The 20,480-nt window shown below is 41.0% G+C and overlaps 2 protein-coding genes across 12 annotated transcripts in view; both read left to right on the top strand.

Moving 5' to 3' along the window:
- TCP11L2 (t-complex 11 like 2) overlaps positions 1–1,239 on the top strand; it is a 40,204-nt gene extending 38,965 nt beyond the window's left edge. For all 3 annotated transcript variants that reach the window (XM_036454842.2, XM_036454841.2, XM_036454843.2), the window contains one exon: positions 80–1,239. The gene's annotated coding sequence lies outside the window, so the exon portion shown is untranslated. The remainder of the gene's footprint in view (positions 1–79) is intronic.
- An 8,601-nt stretch (positions 1,240–9,840) lies between these two features.
- Positions 9,841–20,480, top strand: part of POLR3B (RNA polymerase III subunit B) — a 94,221-nt gene continuing 83,581 nt past the window's right edge. For 3 of the 9 annotated variants that reach the window (XR_004990884.2, XM_045587558.1, XM_045587559.1), the window contains exons 1-6: positions 9,841–10,050; positions 13,682–13,714; positions 15,046–15,102; positions 15,181–15,245; positions 17,290–17,365; positions 19,992–20,092. Coding sequence is in view for 8 of the 9 variants with exons in the window: in XM_045587558.1 (XP_045443514.1) it covers positions 9,979–10,050; positions 13,682–13,714; positions 15,046–15,102; positions 15,181–15,245; positions 17,290–17,365; positions 19,992–20,092 (404 nt within the window). In the remaining variant the exon portion in view is untranslated. Of the gene's footprint in view, positions 10,051–13,681; positions 13,715–14,887; positions 14,911–15,045; positions 15,103–15,180; positions 15,246–17,289; positions 17,366–19,991; positions 20,093–20,480 lie in introns of those variants that run through there. The other 6 variants (XM_036454838.2, XM_036454833.2, XM_036454837.2 and 3 more) reach the window with 5 other exon arrangements.

Here is a 20,480-nt window from a genome sequence, read left to right as displayed (position 1 = left end):
ACCTGGCGGGCCGGATCAGACTCCTCTGCGGGCCGCATGTGGCCCGCGGGCCGTAGTTTGAAGACGCCTGATTAGGTAGTCTTCTAAGCATCGTTATCATTTGACATTCTTGAGCATAAAACAATTTTGCCAAGTCGGCACTGGTTGTCATTAGAGAAAGCTGCTTGTCTTGGAATTTGCATATTTTTTTGAAGTGTTTTAGGAAGCATTTCAATTTGGGTGGACTTAATTGAGAAAGCGCTTTATTTGCTAAAATACCTTTTGATGGCTTTGTTTTCTAAGGACTCAGTAGGTTGCTGGGGAAGAGCGGGCATGACGTGGAAAGTTCTTTCTTCCTCACCCCTTTTGCCTCACCGCGACCTCCACCAGGATGGCGCTGCTCCTTTATCCGACAAAGTTCTAGGAAATGATTGTGTGAATAAATTTATCTCCAATCTCCAATTTGGAGGGATCTGCCAAAATCTGAGGAAGTTTTGAGTCATTTTTCTCTCACACAATGACCAATACAGAAATCAGCCAGTCTGTCCATTTCAGCAGGGGCTTATAAGTGGAAACCTACAGAGGAGCACATCGCTGGTTTTACCACGCCCTCTTCCTGTACTCCCGTTCTGCCTGGGCTTTTCTATGCTTAGAAACCATAAGGTGCTGAAAATTTCGTTTTCATTTTCTCTTAAATTGAAGTTTTCAACTGCTCATTTTGGGGCATGGGCAGCAGCGGAGGTCTAATATAGCAAAGTAATGTATTGTGTGATTTTTTTGTTGTTATTGCTGAGGTGAACTGAATACTTATCAGAAAGACCAGGTGCACTTTTTAATTATCAGATTGGAATCCAGCTGGTATTCTTATATACTTGATTATACTGCGATTGCCAGCAGGAAAAACAATGTGCAAACATTTTTAAAAAAATGCATTTTAAATGAAGGGCATTCTGCTTTTATTATTATTTTTTGCTTTTTTTTTTTTTTTTTTTTTTTTTAAGTGGCAAAGTAAATCTCAACGTCTCAAGTCTGGATTTAGGCAACTACATTTATTAGGATTTTTGCATCATATCTCTTAGCATGTTGTTTATTTGGTTTTTTACCTAAATGTTTACTTCTACTATTAAGGTTTTCTTAACATGGTCTTGTTTTGTAATGTCAATTTTATTAAACACCATACATACATTTTCATTCTTCTACTGCTATGACATGTATTGTGTGCACTGTTGAATTTTAAACATTAAACATTATTTCAACATAGCTAGTGTCTGTTTGTCTTCTAAATCACCTTTGGGGAGCTCATGGCTGGAACACCATAGTCTTTTTTGTATTTGTTCTGCAGATCCTTCTGCTGATCCTCGGACCCTTACAGATACCAGATCATGTTCAGTCAGTCAGTCAACAAACACCTATGAGCATTTTGTATGTGCCAAGAAGTATCCTAGATGTAGTGATGGATGACTAGACAGATACTGTCCTCAAGGAATTTAATTACTGCCCAGCCGGTATGGCTTGGTGGTTGAGCATCGACCTATTAACCAGGAGGTCACGGTTCAATTCCCAGTCAGGGCACATACTGGGCTCCATCCCCAGCAGGGGGCATGCAGGAGGCAGCGGATCAGTGATTCTCATCTCTATCTGTCCCTCTCCCTTCCTCTTTGAAATCAATAAAAAGTATTTTTTTAAATATATTTTTTATTTTTCACAGAGAGGAAGAGAGAGGGATAGAGAGTTAGAAACATCGATGAGAGAGAATCATCGATCAGCTGCCTCTTGCACAGCCCCCACTGGGGACATGCCCGCAACCAAGGTACATGCCCTTGCCCAGAATCGAACCCGGCACCTTTCAGTCCACAGGCCGACTCTCTATCCACTGAGCCAAACCGGTCCCGGCAAAAAAGTATTTTTTAATTAAAAGTTTCTTACTAGGAAGGATGAAATTGTGAATAATTACAATAAAGTGTAACAAGGGCTAAAAAACAGAAACACACAGTGCTGGAGGGAAAATGATCAAATTCCTGGAGACCATTCTTGAGCTAGCCATGGAAGCAGGAACTCACCACGGAGCCAAGCATCAGAAAAGCGCAACAGACCACGCGCACAGCGAATGCGATGGTGTGGAGAAGGGGTGAGCTCAGGAACCGGCGTATGGTAGAAGAGTGAAACAAGAACGGTACACAGGTTCTGGGGTATCGCAGGAAAATGTGTGGGTTTTGCCCTGAGATACAGAATCACAGGTTCTGGAGTGTCATACTAAAATGGGTGGGTTTTGCCTTGAGATAAATAATCATTGAATCTTTTGAACCAGGAGAAGGTTGCCAACAACTTGCTGTTTTGGAGAGATTGCCCTGGCAAAGAACCCTTCCTGCTGGTGCTGGAATAGCCCCGTGTTGTGTGCATATGCATACATGCACTTACACATGAGCACTGAGTACAGGCGACAGAAGCAGGCGCTGGTTCACCGAAGCAGCAGGGGTTTACCGGATAGGTATTGATTGCCTCACAGAATCTACTTGACCTGGGGAATCAGGCTTGGGAAATGGGTAAGAACCAAGGCAATGCAAGCTGCAGGATGCCACCCAGGCTGGATTCAGGGTGTGGCTTCAGAGACTGCATTCTCAACTGTCCTTGCTGCTGTGCCCCAGTTGCTTAAGTTTTAGCATCCCTCATATCAACATTCAGGTGGAAGGATCTAAGTCAAGTGCTCAGACTCTGATTTGCAGGGGATGGAACGAGGGAATAGCTGATCTTAGACTCCCGTGGTTCCGACAAAGTCACCTCACTAGGCATTTCCCCTAAATGGGAAGGGTGTAGTGAGGAGCAGAAAGAGAAAAACAAGTCCATTACCATGTACATTTCATAAGGTCTTTAAAATTTGTAAGTAGGAAATGTGTGAGACCACCTAGTCCAGCATTGCCTCTGAGAAGGACACCAAAAGATGATATAAGGAAGGGCATAATCACAAGAAGTCACCCTTTATTGCTGATCAAAGGCTCCCAAGTCATGGTGGCCTCAGCATAGCTTTATTTCTCAAATTATAGCTCAGAGCAGGGGTATGTGGCTTTGGGGTTGGGGATAATCATTCAGCCACTCAAAGACCCACTTCCATCCATCTTGTGACTCAGCTGAACCCTACATCTTCAGTCTTCTCCATTCACCCAGCAGATGGGGAAAGAAGAGAATTGCCCACTTCCATGATGGTCCATTCCAGAACCCAATCCCATGACTTCATCTAACTGCAAGGGAGGCAGGACAATGTACCCAGGAGAAAGAGGCTGACGTGAATACTGGCAAGCATCCAGCTTCCTTGAATATGCCCCAGGAACCTTCTTTTCATGAAAGAAAGTTTAAAATCATGTGTCTGTTCTGGCCTTTCAGTAGCTCCCCAAAGCACTGTGTTGGGATGATTCTGAAGCAGGAGATCGGACCCAGGACGAGCAGCGGAGAATTCTGGGTCCAATTAGTAAAATATGCCTTGGGCATCAGGAATGACACCTCTTGTGCAACGTATTTTTACTTCTCACTTGAGCCCCTTTTTGAAACCAAAGTTAAGCATGTCCTACCTCTGAGGATGTTAACTTGCAGAATTTTCCACTCCTGTAGTAAAAGTAGCATGAAACTGGGAGTCACAAGATCTGAGATGGAATTCACTTTCTCTAGTTAATAGCTATGTGAACTTAAGCCACTCCTTTTTAAAATATATATATATATTATTGATTTTTTTTACAGAGAGGAAGGGAGAGGGATAGTTAGAAACCTCGATGAGAGAGGAACATCCCTCAGCTGCCTCCTGCACCCCTTCCCCTCACTGGAATGCCCTTGACTGGAATCAAACCTGGGACTTTTCAGTCTGCAGGCCGACACTCTATCCACTGAGCCAAACCAGTCAGGGCTCAAGCCAGTCTTTCATCTCCCTGAACCTCCCACCTGCCTAACCTCCTGCCCGCTTGCCTCACAGCGATATGGCGAGAATCAAATGAGACAATGTACTTGAAACTGCCTGCAAGTACTAAAGTACAATGCAGCCAGAATGCGTTATAATAACTGTAATTTATAGTCCTCAATCTCTTTCAAGCTTCAAGAGGTTTTAGTAAAGTGAGATGCGATGATTAAGTGCTTACGTACACAAGAACAAAAATTGTCGTATTTCATCAGGACCATGGCTCATTAAGCTCAATGTTGTCATTGGCGGAGAAACTCAAGGGTAGGTGGAAGGCTGCAGTTATTGTCCTTGATGTCAACTTCAAAGGATAAGTGACAAAACCCAACATGTTCTGATTTTCTTTTATTAATCAAACGTGACTTTATTCTCCATGATTTAATCGAACCTTTGAGAAGTAGCTCTGTATTATCAACTTGTTCCCTCTTGTTCTCTGTTTTTTGAAGTGAAGCTTTATCTTTTCATTTCTAAGCTTACTACGTTAGCCTCTTTCCAGTTTCAAAGGAAAGAGCCTAAAGATTTGATGGAAGGCTTTACGAAAAAGAAAGGAAACCCAGGAATCTGTTCCAGCAGCTGCGCTGGCAGACTTGGTGGAGAAGCTGACTATAACGTTTTCCCTTCAGAACAGAATAAAATAATAACAGCCACCAGGCACTTACCATATGGCAAGGACTACCCTAAGCACTTGATATAAATGGGCTCACATAACTGCACAATAGGCAGGCTCTCTGGTTTTTCCATATGTGCAAAATGAGACTCAGAGAGGCTAAGGAAGTCATCCAAGGTCACAGAGCTGTTAAGTATATTTGAACTCAAAAGGTTGACCCCTGGAATGCATGCTCTTAACTATTTGCTACATTGGTTTCCTTACATCACCAAAGGATTTTTTTCCCCTGTTGTTAATCCTCACCCATGAATATTTTCCCACTGATTTTAGAGATAGTGGAAGGGAGGGGGAGAGACACACAGAGAGAAACATCGATGTGAGAGGGACCCATTGATTGGTTGCCTCCAGCACACTCCCTGACCAGGGCCGGGGATGGAGCCTGCAATCCAGGTATGTGCCCTTGACCAGAATTGAACCCAGGACCCTTCTGTCTGTGGGCCAATGCTCTATCCACTGAGCCAAACCATCTAGGGCAGAAAATTTACTTCTTATTGTCTTGTTGCTACCAAATGTTGACTTGATATTTACTTCTCAGCTTCTGCTTTCTGTTGCTGCCCTCTCCTTTGGTTCATCTTCATTAAAAAGTCCCAGGAGAGCCGAAACTGGTTTGGCTCAGTGGTAGAGCGTCGGTCTGCGGACTAAAAGGTCCCAGGTTCGATCCCTGTCCAGGGCATGTACATTGGTTGCGGGCACATCCCCGGTAGAGGGTGTGCAGGAGGCGGCTGGTGGATGTTTCTCTCTCATCGATGTTTCTGGCTCTCTAACTCTCTCCCTTCCTCTCTGTAAAAAAATCAATAAAATATATTTAAAACAAAACAAAAAAACCTTCCTCTTTAAAAATAAATAAATAAATAGTCCCAGGAGAGAGAATATGATTGGTCTACTTGTCACTATTCAGTATGGACAACTTCTGTTCCACTGTCCCTCATTGGGTAGGGGACCTCATGACAAACCACCTCACCTCCCTCATAGGACTGTCTTTGAAAGATTCCTGGCCCTACTGCTTTGGACAGGATGATAACATCACAGGATACAAAGTAAAGCTTTTTGGAGCAAGGCCTGTGGGTATGGCAGGCAACTGGAGGTTTCGGGACCACCCAGTCTTACTCAAAATGCAGAATGTTGGAACTCCCATTTGACCCAGTGATTCCACTCCTAGGAATATATCCCAAGAAACTAGAAACACTAATCAGAAAGGATATAGGCACTCTTATGTTCATAGCAGCACAAATCATCATAGCAAAGATTTGGAAACAGCCCAAGTGCCCATCAGCAGATGAGTGGATTAAAAAAAACTGTGGTACATCTACACAATGGAATTCTACGCTGCAGTGAAAAAGAAGGAATCCTTACCATTTGCAACAGCATGGATGGAACTGGAGAGCATTATGCTAAGTGAAATAAGCTAGTCAGAGATCTCACTCATTTATGGAATATAATGAACAACATAAACTGATGAAAAAAAAACAGACCCAGAGACAGAGAGCCATCAATCAGACCATCAAACCTCAGAGGGAAGGTAGGAAAGGGTAGGGGGAAGGGAGAGAGATCAACCAAAGGACTTGTATGCATGCATATAAGTCTAACCAATGGACACAGACAATAGGGGGGTGAGGGCGTGAGTGGGGGGGGAGGGATGTGGGGGATAATGGGAGGATAAGGACACATATGTAATACCTTAATCAATAAAATTTTTAAAAATCCAGAATGTTCTCTGCTTGCAGTAGAGACTTCCTATTTTATTCCTCCTCACCTTGCTGCCTGAGAAATGACCCACTTCAAGGTCTCCCCCTCTGCCCTTGCCTTTCACACTGGAGCCCTTATCCTTTCTCCCAATGTTGTTCTGGTCTTCTCTAGTTCTATTATGAATTTATTTGGGTGTATAAATCAAGTCCATTCATATTTTTTTCCAGCCTGAATGCACAAAGCTTTTGGAGAGGGTAATTTTTTTCTTTCGTTTCTAGTATCTGCATGTTGCAGCCTCTCATAAGGTCTAACTTTAACGTGGCATAAGAGCCACTAATGGTTCAGCCCCTGTGGATTTTTCCTAGTGTCATCTATAAACACAGCCTGGACAGCCCTACGGGAGAACCACACTCCATCACCAGGAGGCGGCATTCTGCCATCGCTCAGGCTGTTTTTCTCTGGTGGAAAGCATGGACTCTGACATCAGATAATTATTCGTTCCTCCTCTGCTTGGAAAGCTTCTTACCCCCCTCTGAGCGTTAGTCTCCTCACCTGTCAAGTGGGGGATCATCCTACTTATCCCCCCGGGGGGGGGGGGTGTCCATCATTAAGTCAGAGAGTGCACGGAGAGTGGGGTTCCAAGGTCTGGCCTAGAGTGAAGACTCAGGAAACGGGCGCTCTCTCCAATATCTCAGGGCCCAGCCTGAACCCTTTATTCTATCTTAACCAACGTCGCTGCTCTTCCCCCTGGTGTCGTTGGTCACTCTCTCCCCTGGCTACCCAAACCTTGATACGTAAGGGGTGGAGTAGTCCAAGATAGCAACCATTTGCCCTTGGGGCTTTCCTTTCCCAACTGCCCAGCCTTCTATTCAAACCACCACTCATTTTGTACCAACACCTCAGGAGAAGGAGGTGGCAGCAGCAGACACAGAAACCAGAAGACGGTCCTGGCTTTTTGGTTTTGATTTTGTTTCTTCCCTTAGGCCCGTGGTCGGCAAACTCATTAGTCAACAGAACCAAATATCAACAGTACGACGATTGAAATTTCTTTTAAGAGCCAAATTTTTTAAACTTAAACTTCTTCTAAAGCCACTTCTTCTAAATAGACTCGCCCAGGCTGTGGTTTTTTGTGGAAGAGCCGCACTCAAGGGGCCAAAGAGCCCCATGTGGCTCGCGAGCCGCAGTCTGCCGACCACGGCCCTAGGAGATCAGAAAGAAGTCACGGATTTCCTCAGGTGCCAATGCTGATACCTCAGGGGCCAGGCAGATGTAATAAAGGATGTGGCAGCTAAGGGCTATGGGCAAATGCCGCTCAGTGTCAGCCAACTATGGCCAGCTATGGCCGTGAAGGACTCCTCTTTTCGAAAGGAAAAAAAAAAAAAGGGATTTAAAATAATGTGAAATTTAGTTTTGAATTTTTAAATCATTCACTGCATGTTTTTCTTTCAAATTGCTTTTTCCACACAAATTTCTTCAGGAAGAAACAATGGGACAGAACATGGGAATACAAAGACAGACAAGACGGCCCCTGTTCCAGAAGATGCCACCTGGAGGAGAGCTAGACGTGAACAGAGGATATGGTGTTGAGGGATACGTCTTAGGTTAGAGAGTGAGTTTCAAAGTGTGATCTCCTGGGAACTGATTAGAATGCCTACCTGGAGGCCGGGACCAGACCTACCAAGTCGGAAAGCTGAGGTGGTTTTAACAAGCTCTCCTGGTGATGCGGGCTAACGGTGGAAGCCAAGAGAAAGCCAACACATCTGAGCCAACCTTGACATCTCTGTTAGCAAAAAATCACTTCACAGTCCCTTCCAGGGTAGATTCCAAATAGGTTGCTCTCTGCTAGCTCACAAGGATGACAAAAGTGTATCTGTCTCTAAGTGAAATGTAAGTTCCTCAAGAGCAGGAGCTGATGGTTTCAGACATCCATCAGCATCTTACTTAGAAGACACAGGCATTAACATTTACTTGAAGTAGCTAATTCAGAAATTAGCCTGGTGCAAGGCCTATCCATTTGTGAGAAACTGGCAAATTTTTGTAATTTACTGTAGTAAAACACACATAAAGCTTACCATGTCAGGTGTACAGTTCAGTGGCTGTAAGTATATTCTCATGGTTGTGCAACATCACCATCGTCCGTCTCCAGACCTTTTGCATCTTCCTAAATGGAGACTCCTCACACATTGAACAACTGTTGGTATCTTTTGTTTAGTTTTTTCCCAGTAGGATATTTTTCCTATTGATTTGCATGAGTTCATTTTTTTTTATCCTCAGACAATGATATATTTTTTTAATTAATTTTATTGATTTTAGAGGGTGAGGGAAAGGGAGAGAGGAAGAAAGGGGGAGAGAGAGGGAGAGGAAGAGAGAGACAGATAGAGAGAACATCAATGAGAGAGGGAAACATCATCAGTTGCCTTCCCTAACATGAGTTCATGTTAAACTAGGGATACCAAGCCTATATCTTTTATCAACTTGTGTGTGTGTGTGTGTGTGTGTGTGTGTGTGTTTAATTTATTGATTTTTTCACTGAGAGGAGAAGAGAGGGACAGAGAGTCAGAAACATCGATGAGAGATAATCATCGATCATCTGCCTCTTGCACACCCCTTACTGGGGATGTGCCCGCAACCAAGGTACATGCCCTTGACCGGAATTGAACCTGGGACCCACTCTATCCACTGAGACAAACCGGTTTTGGCTGTTTTTTGTTTAAAAAACAACAACAACAACAAAAAATTCTTATCCATGGTGATTTTTAAAAATCTGTTCAGAAAACATAGTTTTTAATGGACTCATGAAACTATGATTAGAATTATATTGCCAAATCTATGAATATTATCCCATTATAATTTCTGACTGTTGCCACCCTTGAAGGCCCACATCGCCAGTGTTATGAATATATTCACTTACATTTTCTTCTAATGTTTTGTTAACATTTAAATATTTCATCTATATAGGATTTACTTTTTTTCTAATAGCTAATCAACTGTTCCAACAACATTTATTAATTGTTCCAGCTCATTTCCCCGTACTGATTTTGCAATGTTACTGTTTCATACTCAAGTTCCCAATGTGATATTTATTCCTGGACCTTATATCCAGTCCTTTTAGAATTTAACAGTCTTAATTACTGTTCTGTTGTACTCTATGCTTAAGTGAGTTAATACCTCCTCATGTTATGGTTATTTTAATAGTTGTATAATATTCTATCACATGCACGCATTATATTTTTTAACCAGTCCCCTCCCCTACTACTAGGCATTTGGTAAATTTCCTATTTTTCCATAGTATATATGGAAAAACGCGTCGTTTTGGATTAAATTACGTAAGCTCCCTGTCTCGAACTTATTAAATTATCCGTTTGCCCCTCTCTCTGAATTATTTTTAAAAATACAACCAATATGCTCTATTGGTCTCAATTACAGGATAACTGGCAATGAACCAGTCCTGTAGGGATTAGGATTACCCGGCGAGACCTCCGAGCGACACTAGGCGGCGCAGTTTCCCAGCTTCGCCTCAGCCACATCCGGGTTCCACCTCAGGTTCAGGCCGGGAGCAGGGCGGAACCTTTGTGTCGCGCCTTCAATCCACCTGCGCGGCGGGGACCGTTTAGGCCACGCGCACCGCTCTCTACGGGAGCTGCGTGAGCCGGCGGAGGCCGGCGTGTGGGGGCGTCTGTTTGCTTCTTCCTTCGCCGGGAGCAGCATGGACGTGCTTGCGGAGGAATTTGGGAACCTGACCCCGGAGCAGCTAGCTGCGCCAATACCGACTGTAGAGGTAAAGGCCCGGCACGCGCGGAACGGAAGGGGCCGGGAGGCGTCCCGAGGAGGCGGTACCCTGAGAGCTCTCGAGGGTCGGGGTGGGTCGTAGCTTCTGCGGATGCTCAGAACTTCGCGCATGCTCATTCCTCCGCACTGGGGACCGTGCTGTCCCATCCGGGGCCGCGCAGGCTCAGCTCTCGCGCCGGACCCTTTCTAGCGCTCGTGTGTGAGGGCAAGATTGGTCCTCGCGCCCACCTTTGGGAGACGTTCTCCCATCTTCGCTGGCTTATGGAGGGCGCTGAGGCCCAGGGAGCTGAGGCCCCTCTCGTGGGGTCCCACAGCTGCCTGTGGTGGTTAAACCAAATCGTCTCAGTGCCAGGCTGAGTAGTCTGCCCCTTGAACCTGGAATTCAGATGTGGACTTGCAGGACTACTTTAAACGCCCTGAAAACTCACTCAAAATTCTGCCTGGGTGTTTCTTGGGCAGTAGCCCCATAGCTTTCGTTATATTATCAGAAATGAAAGGTAACCGCCCTGGAGTGGCAGCTTGCCTAATGAACTTCAGCTATTGACATAATTTTATTTTTCTAGAAAGGCAATATATATATATATATATATATATATATATATATATATATATATATATACACCCCAATATATATATATATATATATATATATATATATATATATCCATATATATATATATATATTTTTTTTTTTTTCCTTCACTCTCCGGGCCTCAGAATCTTCATTGGCTTGGAGTGGGAGAATCTGGAGAAATGAGGCTTGGAAAGACAGCCGAGTGCTTTCAGGTAGAGAGAACCGGATACTTGAGAGGCTTTGAGGAGCTAAAACAAGGACTAGAGTGAAGAGGAGAGGAGAGGAGGTAAGCAGCATAGGTACAGCTCCAGGTTACGAAAAAAGTTTCCTCAGACATCTGAAGGAGCAACGAGATGCTGGCCAAGGGGTGAAGCAGGAAAGTGACATGATCGGATTATAAAACCTTTCTCTAATCATTTGGCTGATTAATGAAATCGAATGATTATCAGCTCCTCAGATCCAGTCTGTGACGAGTCTGCAAAGAAATACACCGCTGGTCATTACCAGGCAATACTGGATTTTCGCTCTTGAAGAGCTTATAGGAAGAGCCAGAATTTACTGAGTACTTCCTGTGTACCAGGCTCTGTCACCCTCACACGCATTGTTGTTTAATTCTCTGATATAAGTACTGTGCCCACCATATGCCATGAAGATTTTTCAGGCCCAGAGAGGTTAAATGAGTAACTCAATGTCAGATGGCTGGTAAGTGGCTGATGTGGAATTTGGACTCTTGCAGTCTTGACTTCAGAGTCTTCATCCTTAACTGCTGACTGGACTGCTCCTCCAGAGAAAGGGGAAGGAATAAGTCTACATGATTGACATTTCTTGCCTGAATTTGTACAGCGCTGGAGAAACTAAAACAACAGTTTGAGTTGTCTGACTCAGGAATGGCCCCCAGCATCCAATCCACCATCCATCCCATCTTCAGGGCCCTGCCTACTAAATAGACTCTAGTCTGAACCATCATTCCCTCGGTTCTCCAAGTCTCACCCACTGTCATCTCTTGCTTCCTAGGCTCTTAACTTCTCTCACTCCAGTCTCTCTGCTCTGTGGTAACAGCCATCCGTTTATCACACAAGTATGATTATGCTGCTCTGTTCGTTAAGCTTCTTCATTCTCTTCCCATTGCTCGTAGGGTAAAATCTAGTGTTTTCTGTGTTTATAAGGCCTTCCTCAGTCTGGCCTCTGTTAACTTTTCCAGCCTCTCTCCCTCATTACCTTCACTACTTGCTTCCCTGAGATATTTCTACTCTTCTCATATACTTCCTTTTGATCTTTCTCTCATTCCTCTGTAGATGTATATGCAATAAAATACAGGAATATTGAGTGTTCCGATCATTAGTTTTGACAGTTAATGTATTCCCAAATAACCACTTCCCAATATAAAACAGAATATTTCCATCACTCCAGAAAGTCTGTTCCCTTTTCAGTCTGTCCCTACCCAGACCTTTGATTTCTTTCAGATTGATTAGTTTTGCCTGATTCCCTCTTTTTTCCCTTTTGTTTGTTTAAGACTCAATTTTATTTAGAGTTTTTTAGGTTCACAGTGAAGTAGGAAGGTACAGAGGTCTCTCATATACCCCTCACCCCCCTCCTTTTTTTCTTGAAAAATGTTTTTACTCTCTACTGGTTGCCTCCATCCTTGGTTTAACTTCCTTCTTCTTAGTCTTCTTTGCTAGATCTGCCTTCCTTCTGTTCCTCAGCTCGAAATATTAAAAGGTTCTTTTTTTTTTATTGAGGTATTATATGTGTACATATCTTACCAATCCCCATAAATATTAAAAGGTTCTTGAAGTTCTCCATCTATACCCCTTAGGCAAGCTCATCCATTATGTGGCTATAATTCCCGTCTTTGCTGACCTTTTCCTAATGTGTATCTCCAGGCCACCCTCTTCCCAAGTTCCAGGCTCATATTTGTTGTCTATTGACATCTCCACCTCAATGTCTAGGGGATATCTTAAACTAAGCATGCCCCCAGCAACCTCCTAATAGCCCCTCACACTTTACACCTGCTGCTCTTGACAGCATCCCTGCTTCCTCGTTTCCATAAATGACAAGTCTAAGGTACCAGTCTTAACTCCTCTTTCTCTCAGAGTCTCTATCTAATGTATCAAGTCCTGTTGGCTTGAACTTCACATTGAATCTCCTAGCTAACAATTTCTTGCTTTCTCTACTGTTATCAGCCTGGAGTATTGCAGTAGACTTTTAAATGATCTCCTTGCTTCTAACTCGTCTGTCCTTAGTCCAGCAGTTCGACCTATTATTTTAACTGATCCAGTTAAAATGAGTCACATCACCATGTCACTCTTTTGATCAGAACCTCCCAATGCTTCTCATGTCAGAGTGAAAGTCAAAAGTTTTGCAGTTGCTGCAAGGTCTAACATGATTCTTGGGCCCTTATTCAGAAATAGCGTATTCTTTAGACTCGGTTCTACCCATTTGTTAGATTTCCGATTAGCAGATTAGATGCCATTCATGAAAAGAGCCGTATCGTGGTGGGCTACTTAAAACCTCAGGAAAGTATAAATAACAGGCCTGAGAACAAAAGAAGTGTACTAGTTTGCAGCTCTTTAATGTAGAAGGTGAACACCGTGTGTGCCATCCTTCTGCCGCCCTGAGATGAGCTCTGACCATGCACTGGTTAACAGAAAATGGAAGAGAGAAAGAACTCGGAGACCTGGCTTCCCCACCAGACTCTGAAGCTTGTTTTCCCTTTTATCAAACTGGCAGACCCGCTTACTCAGAAAGTGTCATGAAAATAAAATAAAGTACTTGGAATCTTGAGTCATCAAGAAGAGATTAAATTAGATTCTATTTAAGAAATCTGTTTTATACATATGCGTTTATACATATATTTGAATGTGTATAGGCACATACATACCTATGTGATTTCCATAAAAGTGATTACTATGTAAAAGTTGTTGGTTACATTTTGACTTACTTTCTTTCACTTATTGTGATAAAGTGAGTCATCTATGGTACATTAAAATGACGTAAAAATGGTTGCTGGCACACATCCTGACACTCTTACTATTTTGATTCACAGGAAAAATGGAGGCTGCTTCCAGCATTTTTAAAGGTAATGAATCTTTAGTAATAATTTTCTGATGAAAAATCAAGAAATAAACCTTTTGTTAAGATTAAATTGTATCACTTTTTTTTTTAGTATATTTTATTGATTTTTTTACAGAGAGGAAGAGAGAGGGATAGAGAGTTAGAAACATCAATGAGAGAGGATCATCCATCAGCTGCCTCTTGCACACCCCCTACTGGGGATGTGCCCGCAACCAAAATATATGCCCTTGACCGGAATCGAACCCGGGACCTTTCAGTCCGCAGACCTATGCTCTATCCCTGAGCCAAACTGGTTTTGGCATCACCTTTTTTTACTGTATGCAGTTGTGTATATTGCTAGGTTTGGGAAATACAAGGAATTAAGAGGCAGTATTCCTGCTGGTTGGGGAAGTGGTAATCTGATTTTAGAGAGGAACTAGTATATACAGATCAGAAGAGATTAAGTCCAACGGGTAGGAACTTGAGGAAGGTTGACCTCATCATTATAAGGTTGAATTTTTTCCCTCCAACCATCAGGACTACTTCAAAACATGGGATGGTTGTTTTGTAAGCCAGCGAGATTCCCAATAGGGAAGTAAAGTTAAAACAAAGGTTCTATGACTATCTGTCAAGAGAGTTCTAGAAGCATTGAATTAGTTGTGTTTGAAGATTAATGTAAGAAAATAAACATGTACAGTCCTTTTAAATCTTAAGATTTTGGAGTTTGTGTGTTTATTATTTCATTGTTTTCCATAGCAGTACACAGCGCTATCTGTGTACAGTTATTACTGACTTCTGAGATGAAAAGGAAGTCACTGCTAGCTGGTATCCGAGCTTAGGATTGTTGAGTTTCACCTGCTTTCAGTATCAAATACAAGTATTTTCTTAATAGAGATTCTTATTTTTCCTCCCTCATTCTTCTATAAAGTTATATGAAAGACCAGTTTGATGTGTGAAAATCATAAAATTGCCCAGACAGGAGAAAGACAAAAAAGTAAATGGGCATTGTTTGAGGGGAATAGAGGTTATATTATGCTCAATTGCTATATATTTTTGACAATTATAATATGCAGAGAAAATTTTACCTTATTTATTAGCTTGTGTGAAATCATTAGGTATATTTAAATACTTGTATTTTCCAAAGTCAGGTTGCTTCTCAAAGAGGGAAATTTGAAGATATTCTAGTAAGATGGAGAAGAAATGGAATGAAGACATATAAATGTAAAATTTTACAAAATTCATGAATTTTTCCCCCTTTGGTTTTGAGAAAAATTTGCTGATTATCTATGGTTAGAGTCTATTATACTACCTGCTAACCTACTTTTGTTGCTAATCTGTTTCCCCTTTTCTATTTAGGTGAAAGGCCTTGTAAAGCAGCACATAGATTCCTTCAACTATTTCATTAATGTAGAGGTAAGCATCAGATCTTAGAATTAGACACAGCTAAGAATTGGAAGCCAGTCTTTGCTAATTCTACACTTTCCACTGCAGATAAAGAAGATCATGAAAGCCAATGAAAAGGTTACGAGTGATGCTGACCCCATGTGGTACCTAAAGTAAGAAACCCAACTATCAATTACTCTTTTGATAATGTCTGACATTTTAAAAAGTAATATAGATGCTACCAAAATCTTTTTAATCTGTTTAATAAGTTAATTATCAGGTGTTCGACTTTTAATTGGTAAACTAATTCTAACACATAACATTATGATTAAGAAATTACTAAAACTATTAGCGTTTAAAATTTTTGAAAAATAAAAATTATAAAAATAGTACAGTGTTCCCATTTTATTCTTCACTCAGCTTCTGTTACTATTAGCATCTTATAGCACAATTAGCAAAACCAGGAAATTAGCATTGATACAATATTAGCAACACATCTACAGATCTTATTTAAAGGTTTTCCACTAATGTCCTTTTTTTGGTTCAGGGTTCAATTCAGGACCCACAGTATGGTTTTTTGTTTTTTTTTAAATATATTTTATTGATTTTTTTACAGAGAGAAAGGGAGAGAGATAGAGAGCTAGAAACGTCGATGAGAGAGAAGAGGAGAGGAGATGTGCCCGCAACCAATGTACATGCCTCTGACCGGAATCGAACCTGGGACCTTTCAGTCCGCAGACCGACGCTCTACCACTGAGCCAAACCGGTTTCGGCAGTATGTTTAATTGTCATGCCTCTTCACTGTCCTCCAGTCTGTGACAGCTCCTTAAGCATTCTTGGTCTTTCATGACCTTGATACTTTTGAGGAATTCTGATTGTTTGTTTTATAGAAGCTCCTTCGATTACAAATGAGCATATATATTTTCCCCCACATATCCTCTTCTCTCCTTATTTTAAAAAATATATATATTTTATTGATTTTTTACAGAGAGGAAAGGAGAGGGATAGAGAGTTAGAAACATTCATGAGAGAGAAACATCAATCAGCTGCCTCCTGCACACCTCCTACTGGGGATGTGCCCACAACCAAGGTACATGCCCTTGACCAAAATTGAACCTGGGACCTTTCAGTCTGCAGGCCAATGCTCTATCCACTGAGCCAAACCGATTTTAGCTCCTCTTCTTTCTTAAATGAATCATAGCATGCTATACATACTTTTGTACTTTGCTTTTTTCAGTGTCATTTTAAGGAAGCTAGGTTTCTAGGATTTTTGTAGAGATTTATACTATTCTTATTTTTTTTAAGTTATATTTTAGTTTTTTTTAATTTTTATTTATTTTGTTTTTGTTTTGTTTTTTTAAAAATATGTTTTATTGATTTTTTACAGAGAGGAAGGGAGAGAGATAGAGAGTTAGAAATGTCAATGAGAGAGAAACATCGACCAGCTGCCTCTTGCACACCCCCACTGGGGATGTGCCTGCAACCAGGGTACGTGGCCTTGACCGGAATCGAACCTGGGACCCTTCAGTCCACAGGCCGACGCTCTCCACTGAGCCAAACCGGTTTCGGCTTTATTTGTTTTTTTTTATTGATTTTTTAACAGAGAAGAAGGGAGAGAGATAGTTGGAAACATCGATGAGAGAGAATCATTGATCAGCTGCCTCTTGCACATCCCCTAATGGGGATGTGCCCGCAACCAAGGTACATGCCCTTGACTGGAATCGAACCCAGGATCTTTCAGTCCACAGGCTGACGTTCTATCTACTGACCCAAACCGATTTCGGCAATTTTTATATTTTTTAAACAGTTTTATTTATTTCAGAGAGGAAGGGAGAGGGAGAGAGAGTTAGAAACATCAGTGATGAGAGAAAATCATTAATTGGCTTCCTCCTGCACACTCCACACTGGGGATTGAACCTGCAACCTCAGTGTGTCCTGACGGGAATCAAACCATGATTTACTGATTCATAGTTCAACGTTCAGTCACTGAGCTAGCTGGGCTACACTGTTTTTAAAAAAGACACTCTGTTAGAGTGTCCTCCTTTGTAAAGTTATGTGTACTATCACTTGAAGAAGTTCTCCAATTATAATTTTTGTCATTTTTAGCAAGATAAACAATTGTCCAAAGCATAATCCTTTCCATAGAAGGAAACTGTCCTTTTTTGTTTATATGTTCTTTGGAGAACTGTAATTGGTAATGAATAATTTGCTTTTCAGATATCTTAATATCTATGTTGGCCTTCCTGACGTTGAAGAAAGCTTCAATGTAACCAGACCAGTGTCTCCTCATGAGGTGATTTTTAACCTTACTTTAATTGAATTTGTTTACTTTAACTCAAAGAGTCTACCCTTAAAATATACTCTTGAAAGATGATTTAAAACAGGTAAAAAAAAAAATCTCTTATGAGGCAGGTAACCAAAATACACAAGCACTTGTATAATACTATACTATATTAGGGAACAGTTCTGTACTATTTAGTTTATCATTTAATGTTATCAACTTGCACTGTTATATAACTGTCCTATTTATATTGTTTCTGAGCATTTCAGTGGTATCTCCCACCCCCTTGCCAGCCACTTATGCCTAGCATGGTGCTGTTTTTTTGCAGGGTTAGCAGGCATTGTGTTAGGGAGGGAAGACCAAGGACCAAGAGCTCACAGTCTAATAGAAGAGGTGGATGAGAAGATATTTAAATACCAGATTATTAACAGATATGCAGACAGATGGTTATAGAATAGGTCTGTTTATTGGCTTTTAACAGTTACTAGACTTCTTTTCAAATTCTTTCACTTAGTATCCAGAATAGGGAATTGATTCAGGGAATAAAATGATTTTTGTAGATTTATCTGATTTGTATTACTATAATGCCAAAATAGCAATTATGGAACTTAGCACAGTGATCTTATTAAACAACAATTAAGGTGTTAGATTGTATGGTTGTTGTCTAAGTAAGATTACATAGGAAGTATGAACAAGACATTTTACAAAAATAAATTTTGGTACTATTTAGTCACCAAATATTGTTGAACATTTATTTTGTGTCTCAACATTGAGAGATACAAAAAAAATGAGACACATATCCTTCCTCAAGGAGTTCATACTCTTATGGAGAGATTAAAATAATAAAACATGTGAAACAGAGACACCAGGGGTTACACATTTTGAATGTTTAGAATGATCAGGTAGGTAAGGTAAATAAGTGGAGTTGTGCTGAGTAGGAATTGGTGAGGACTGTGGGATATCGGAAGGTGATTGCCCAGTTTGGCTTTCCCCACCTCCCATTCCCTTTTGCTAGAACTTCCCGTTTTTTTGTGAACTAAAAATTTAGCAATTTCTAAATTACCTAAACTATATTACTATAAACTATAAACTGAGTTCAGAGAAAGGAGAAGACAAAGTAGTCTGAATTAGTTCAAGAAGCTGAAGCTACAATTGTCATAATTATTCTTACATTGAAAAACATATAAGTATTATTGTAATTAGAGATTTCTTGGAGAGATTTTGACTCTTGGGGAATTGGGGAGAGTGGGAGAGCAGATGGGTGGGCAGTCATGGGACCCACAGCAGTGCTGGCGGGGCGCAGGCACTGCAGACTCCACCAGGGCAGTCCTACTCCTGCAGTCAGAGAGGGGCCGAGGGGATGGAGGGAACCCATGGAAGTAGTTTGGGAACCTACAAAGTTTGGACCCAGTTCTTACGACATCTGTTGAATTTCATTTCCATGTGAAGAGATAAGTTTGTTAAAACCACAAATGTTTGCCTATTATGGACATTACATTAGTTTTATTAATAAAAACAAGATAATATTTATATAGTGTTCTATACAAGGCACCATTTTAAAAATACATATTTATACTCTGGGGAATTAAAATGATTCTTATCCCATTTTACATAGGAAGAGATGTAAAATTTAAGTGGTAGAACCAAGATTTGAGCACAGGCAATAGAGTCCATACTTTGAACCACCGTGCCACCCTGCCTTTGATCTGACCTGAAGGAGCAGACATGATCTAATTAAATATAAAGTAAATAATTTCTATTGATTAATAATAGGAATATCTAATATTTTAAAATTCCAGGCTCATTGATAAAGACTAGAAAAAGTTTAAATGTAACTATCTTTGGTTCAGTAGAAACCAGAGAGACGAATCAGCACCATAAATTGTAAGGTTGATGGTCAGATAAATTCCTTTTGACTACAAGCCATCTGATGACCATCAATATAATGGGGAAATCACTGGATCATTCTGTCGAGGTTTCCTCTGTCTGATGACGTCTCTGGCAAGGACATAATTTTGCGAGCCACATAAAACTCAGCAGCAATTTCTAAAGTTCCTCAAATGATTCAGCAATTATTAGAACAATGTGATGAATGATTTGTGCTATAACCTATCACTTAAGGAATTTTGCGATCTAGTTTTGTTTATTTGGAGAATAAAAAGTAGTATAGTTTAAACTTTTTAGTTTGTGTGTGTGTATATATATATATATATATATATATATATATGTGTGTGTGTGTGTGTGTGTGTGTGTGTGTGTGTACTTTAGATATCATTATACTGGTCAACTGTTTTGAAAAAGGCAGCGACAAAGGTAAGGGAGCAGACTGATGATGGCATCAGATCAGTAAGCAGAAAATCAGTACCAGAGTTATTGTATTAACTGGTTATTGTATTAACATATCTGGGCTGACAGGGGCAGAGATACTGTGGTGATGTCTAGAGCTATCACTGGTATCATTCCCGTTCATTATTCCCAGTGCCCTAAGGTAGCATATATCGATATAATAGCTCAGTGTTCCATGAACAAGTCCAAGTTCAACGTGAGCCATACTTCTACTAAAAAAGGAGCTCTTTGGAGCTCTCAGGACCTTTCTTTTCCAGAGAGAAGGAGCAGTAACGGTCTGAATCTATTTTAGTGCCGTCTGCGGGACATGACATACTCTGCCCCCATTACCGTGGATATTGAATATACCCGAGGCAGCCAGAGGATCATCCGCAATGCTTTACCCATTGGCAGGTAGGAAATGATGTTGGTATTAGAGACACTACCTGCATTCCAGCCCTGTGTCCTTGAGCAATTACTCTTTGCCCGTTTCCTCATCTGAAAAATGTGGGAAATGGTGCCTCTTTTATAGCTTATTTTCTGGATTCAGTGAGTCAGTAGATATAAAATACTTAAGTGGTATTCAACACATATTTGTGGTTACTGTTTTTTAATTGTGAAATGTTTTCTGTAAAGTTAGAGAAAATGCTTTCATTTCCTCCTATAATACCAAGCTTTTAGGAAAACATTAGGTAAGAAAGCATTTCAGTGAACTCTCTGGACTGGTCTTCTTGGTGGATTCATGTATATTTTAAGCTTGATTTTCCTGGCTATTTAACTGTTTTTCATATAGTAGTATCTA

Source organism: Pipistrellus kuhlii, unplaced genomic scaffold, assembly GCF_014108245.1.
Source record: "Pipistrellus kuhlii isolate mPipKuh1 unplaced genomic scaffold, mPipKuh1.p scaffold_m20_p_3, whole genome shotgun sequence".
NCBI lineage: Eukaryota > Metazoa > Chordata > Mammalia > Chiroptera > Vespertilionidae > Pipistrellus > Pipistrellus kuhlii.
The sequence above is the reverse complement of the archived record's forward strand: the minus strand, read 5'-3'. Positions and strand labels throughout refer to the sequence as shown.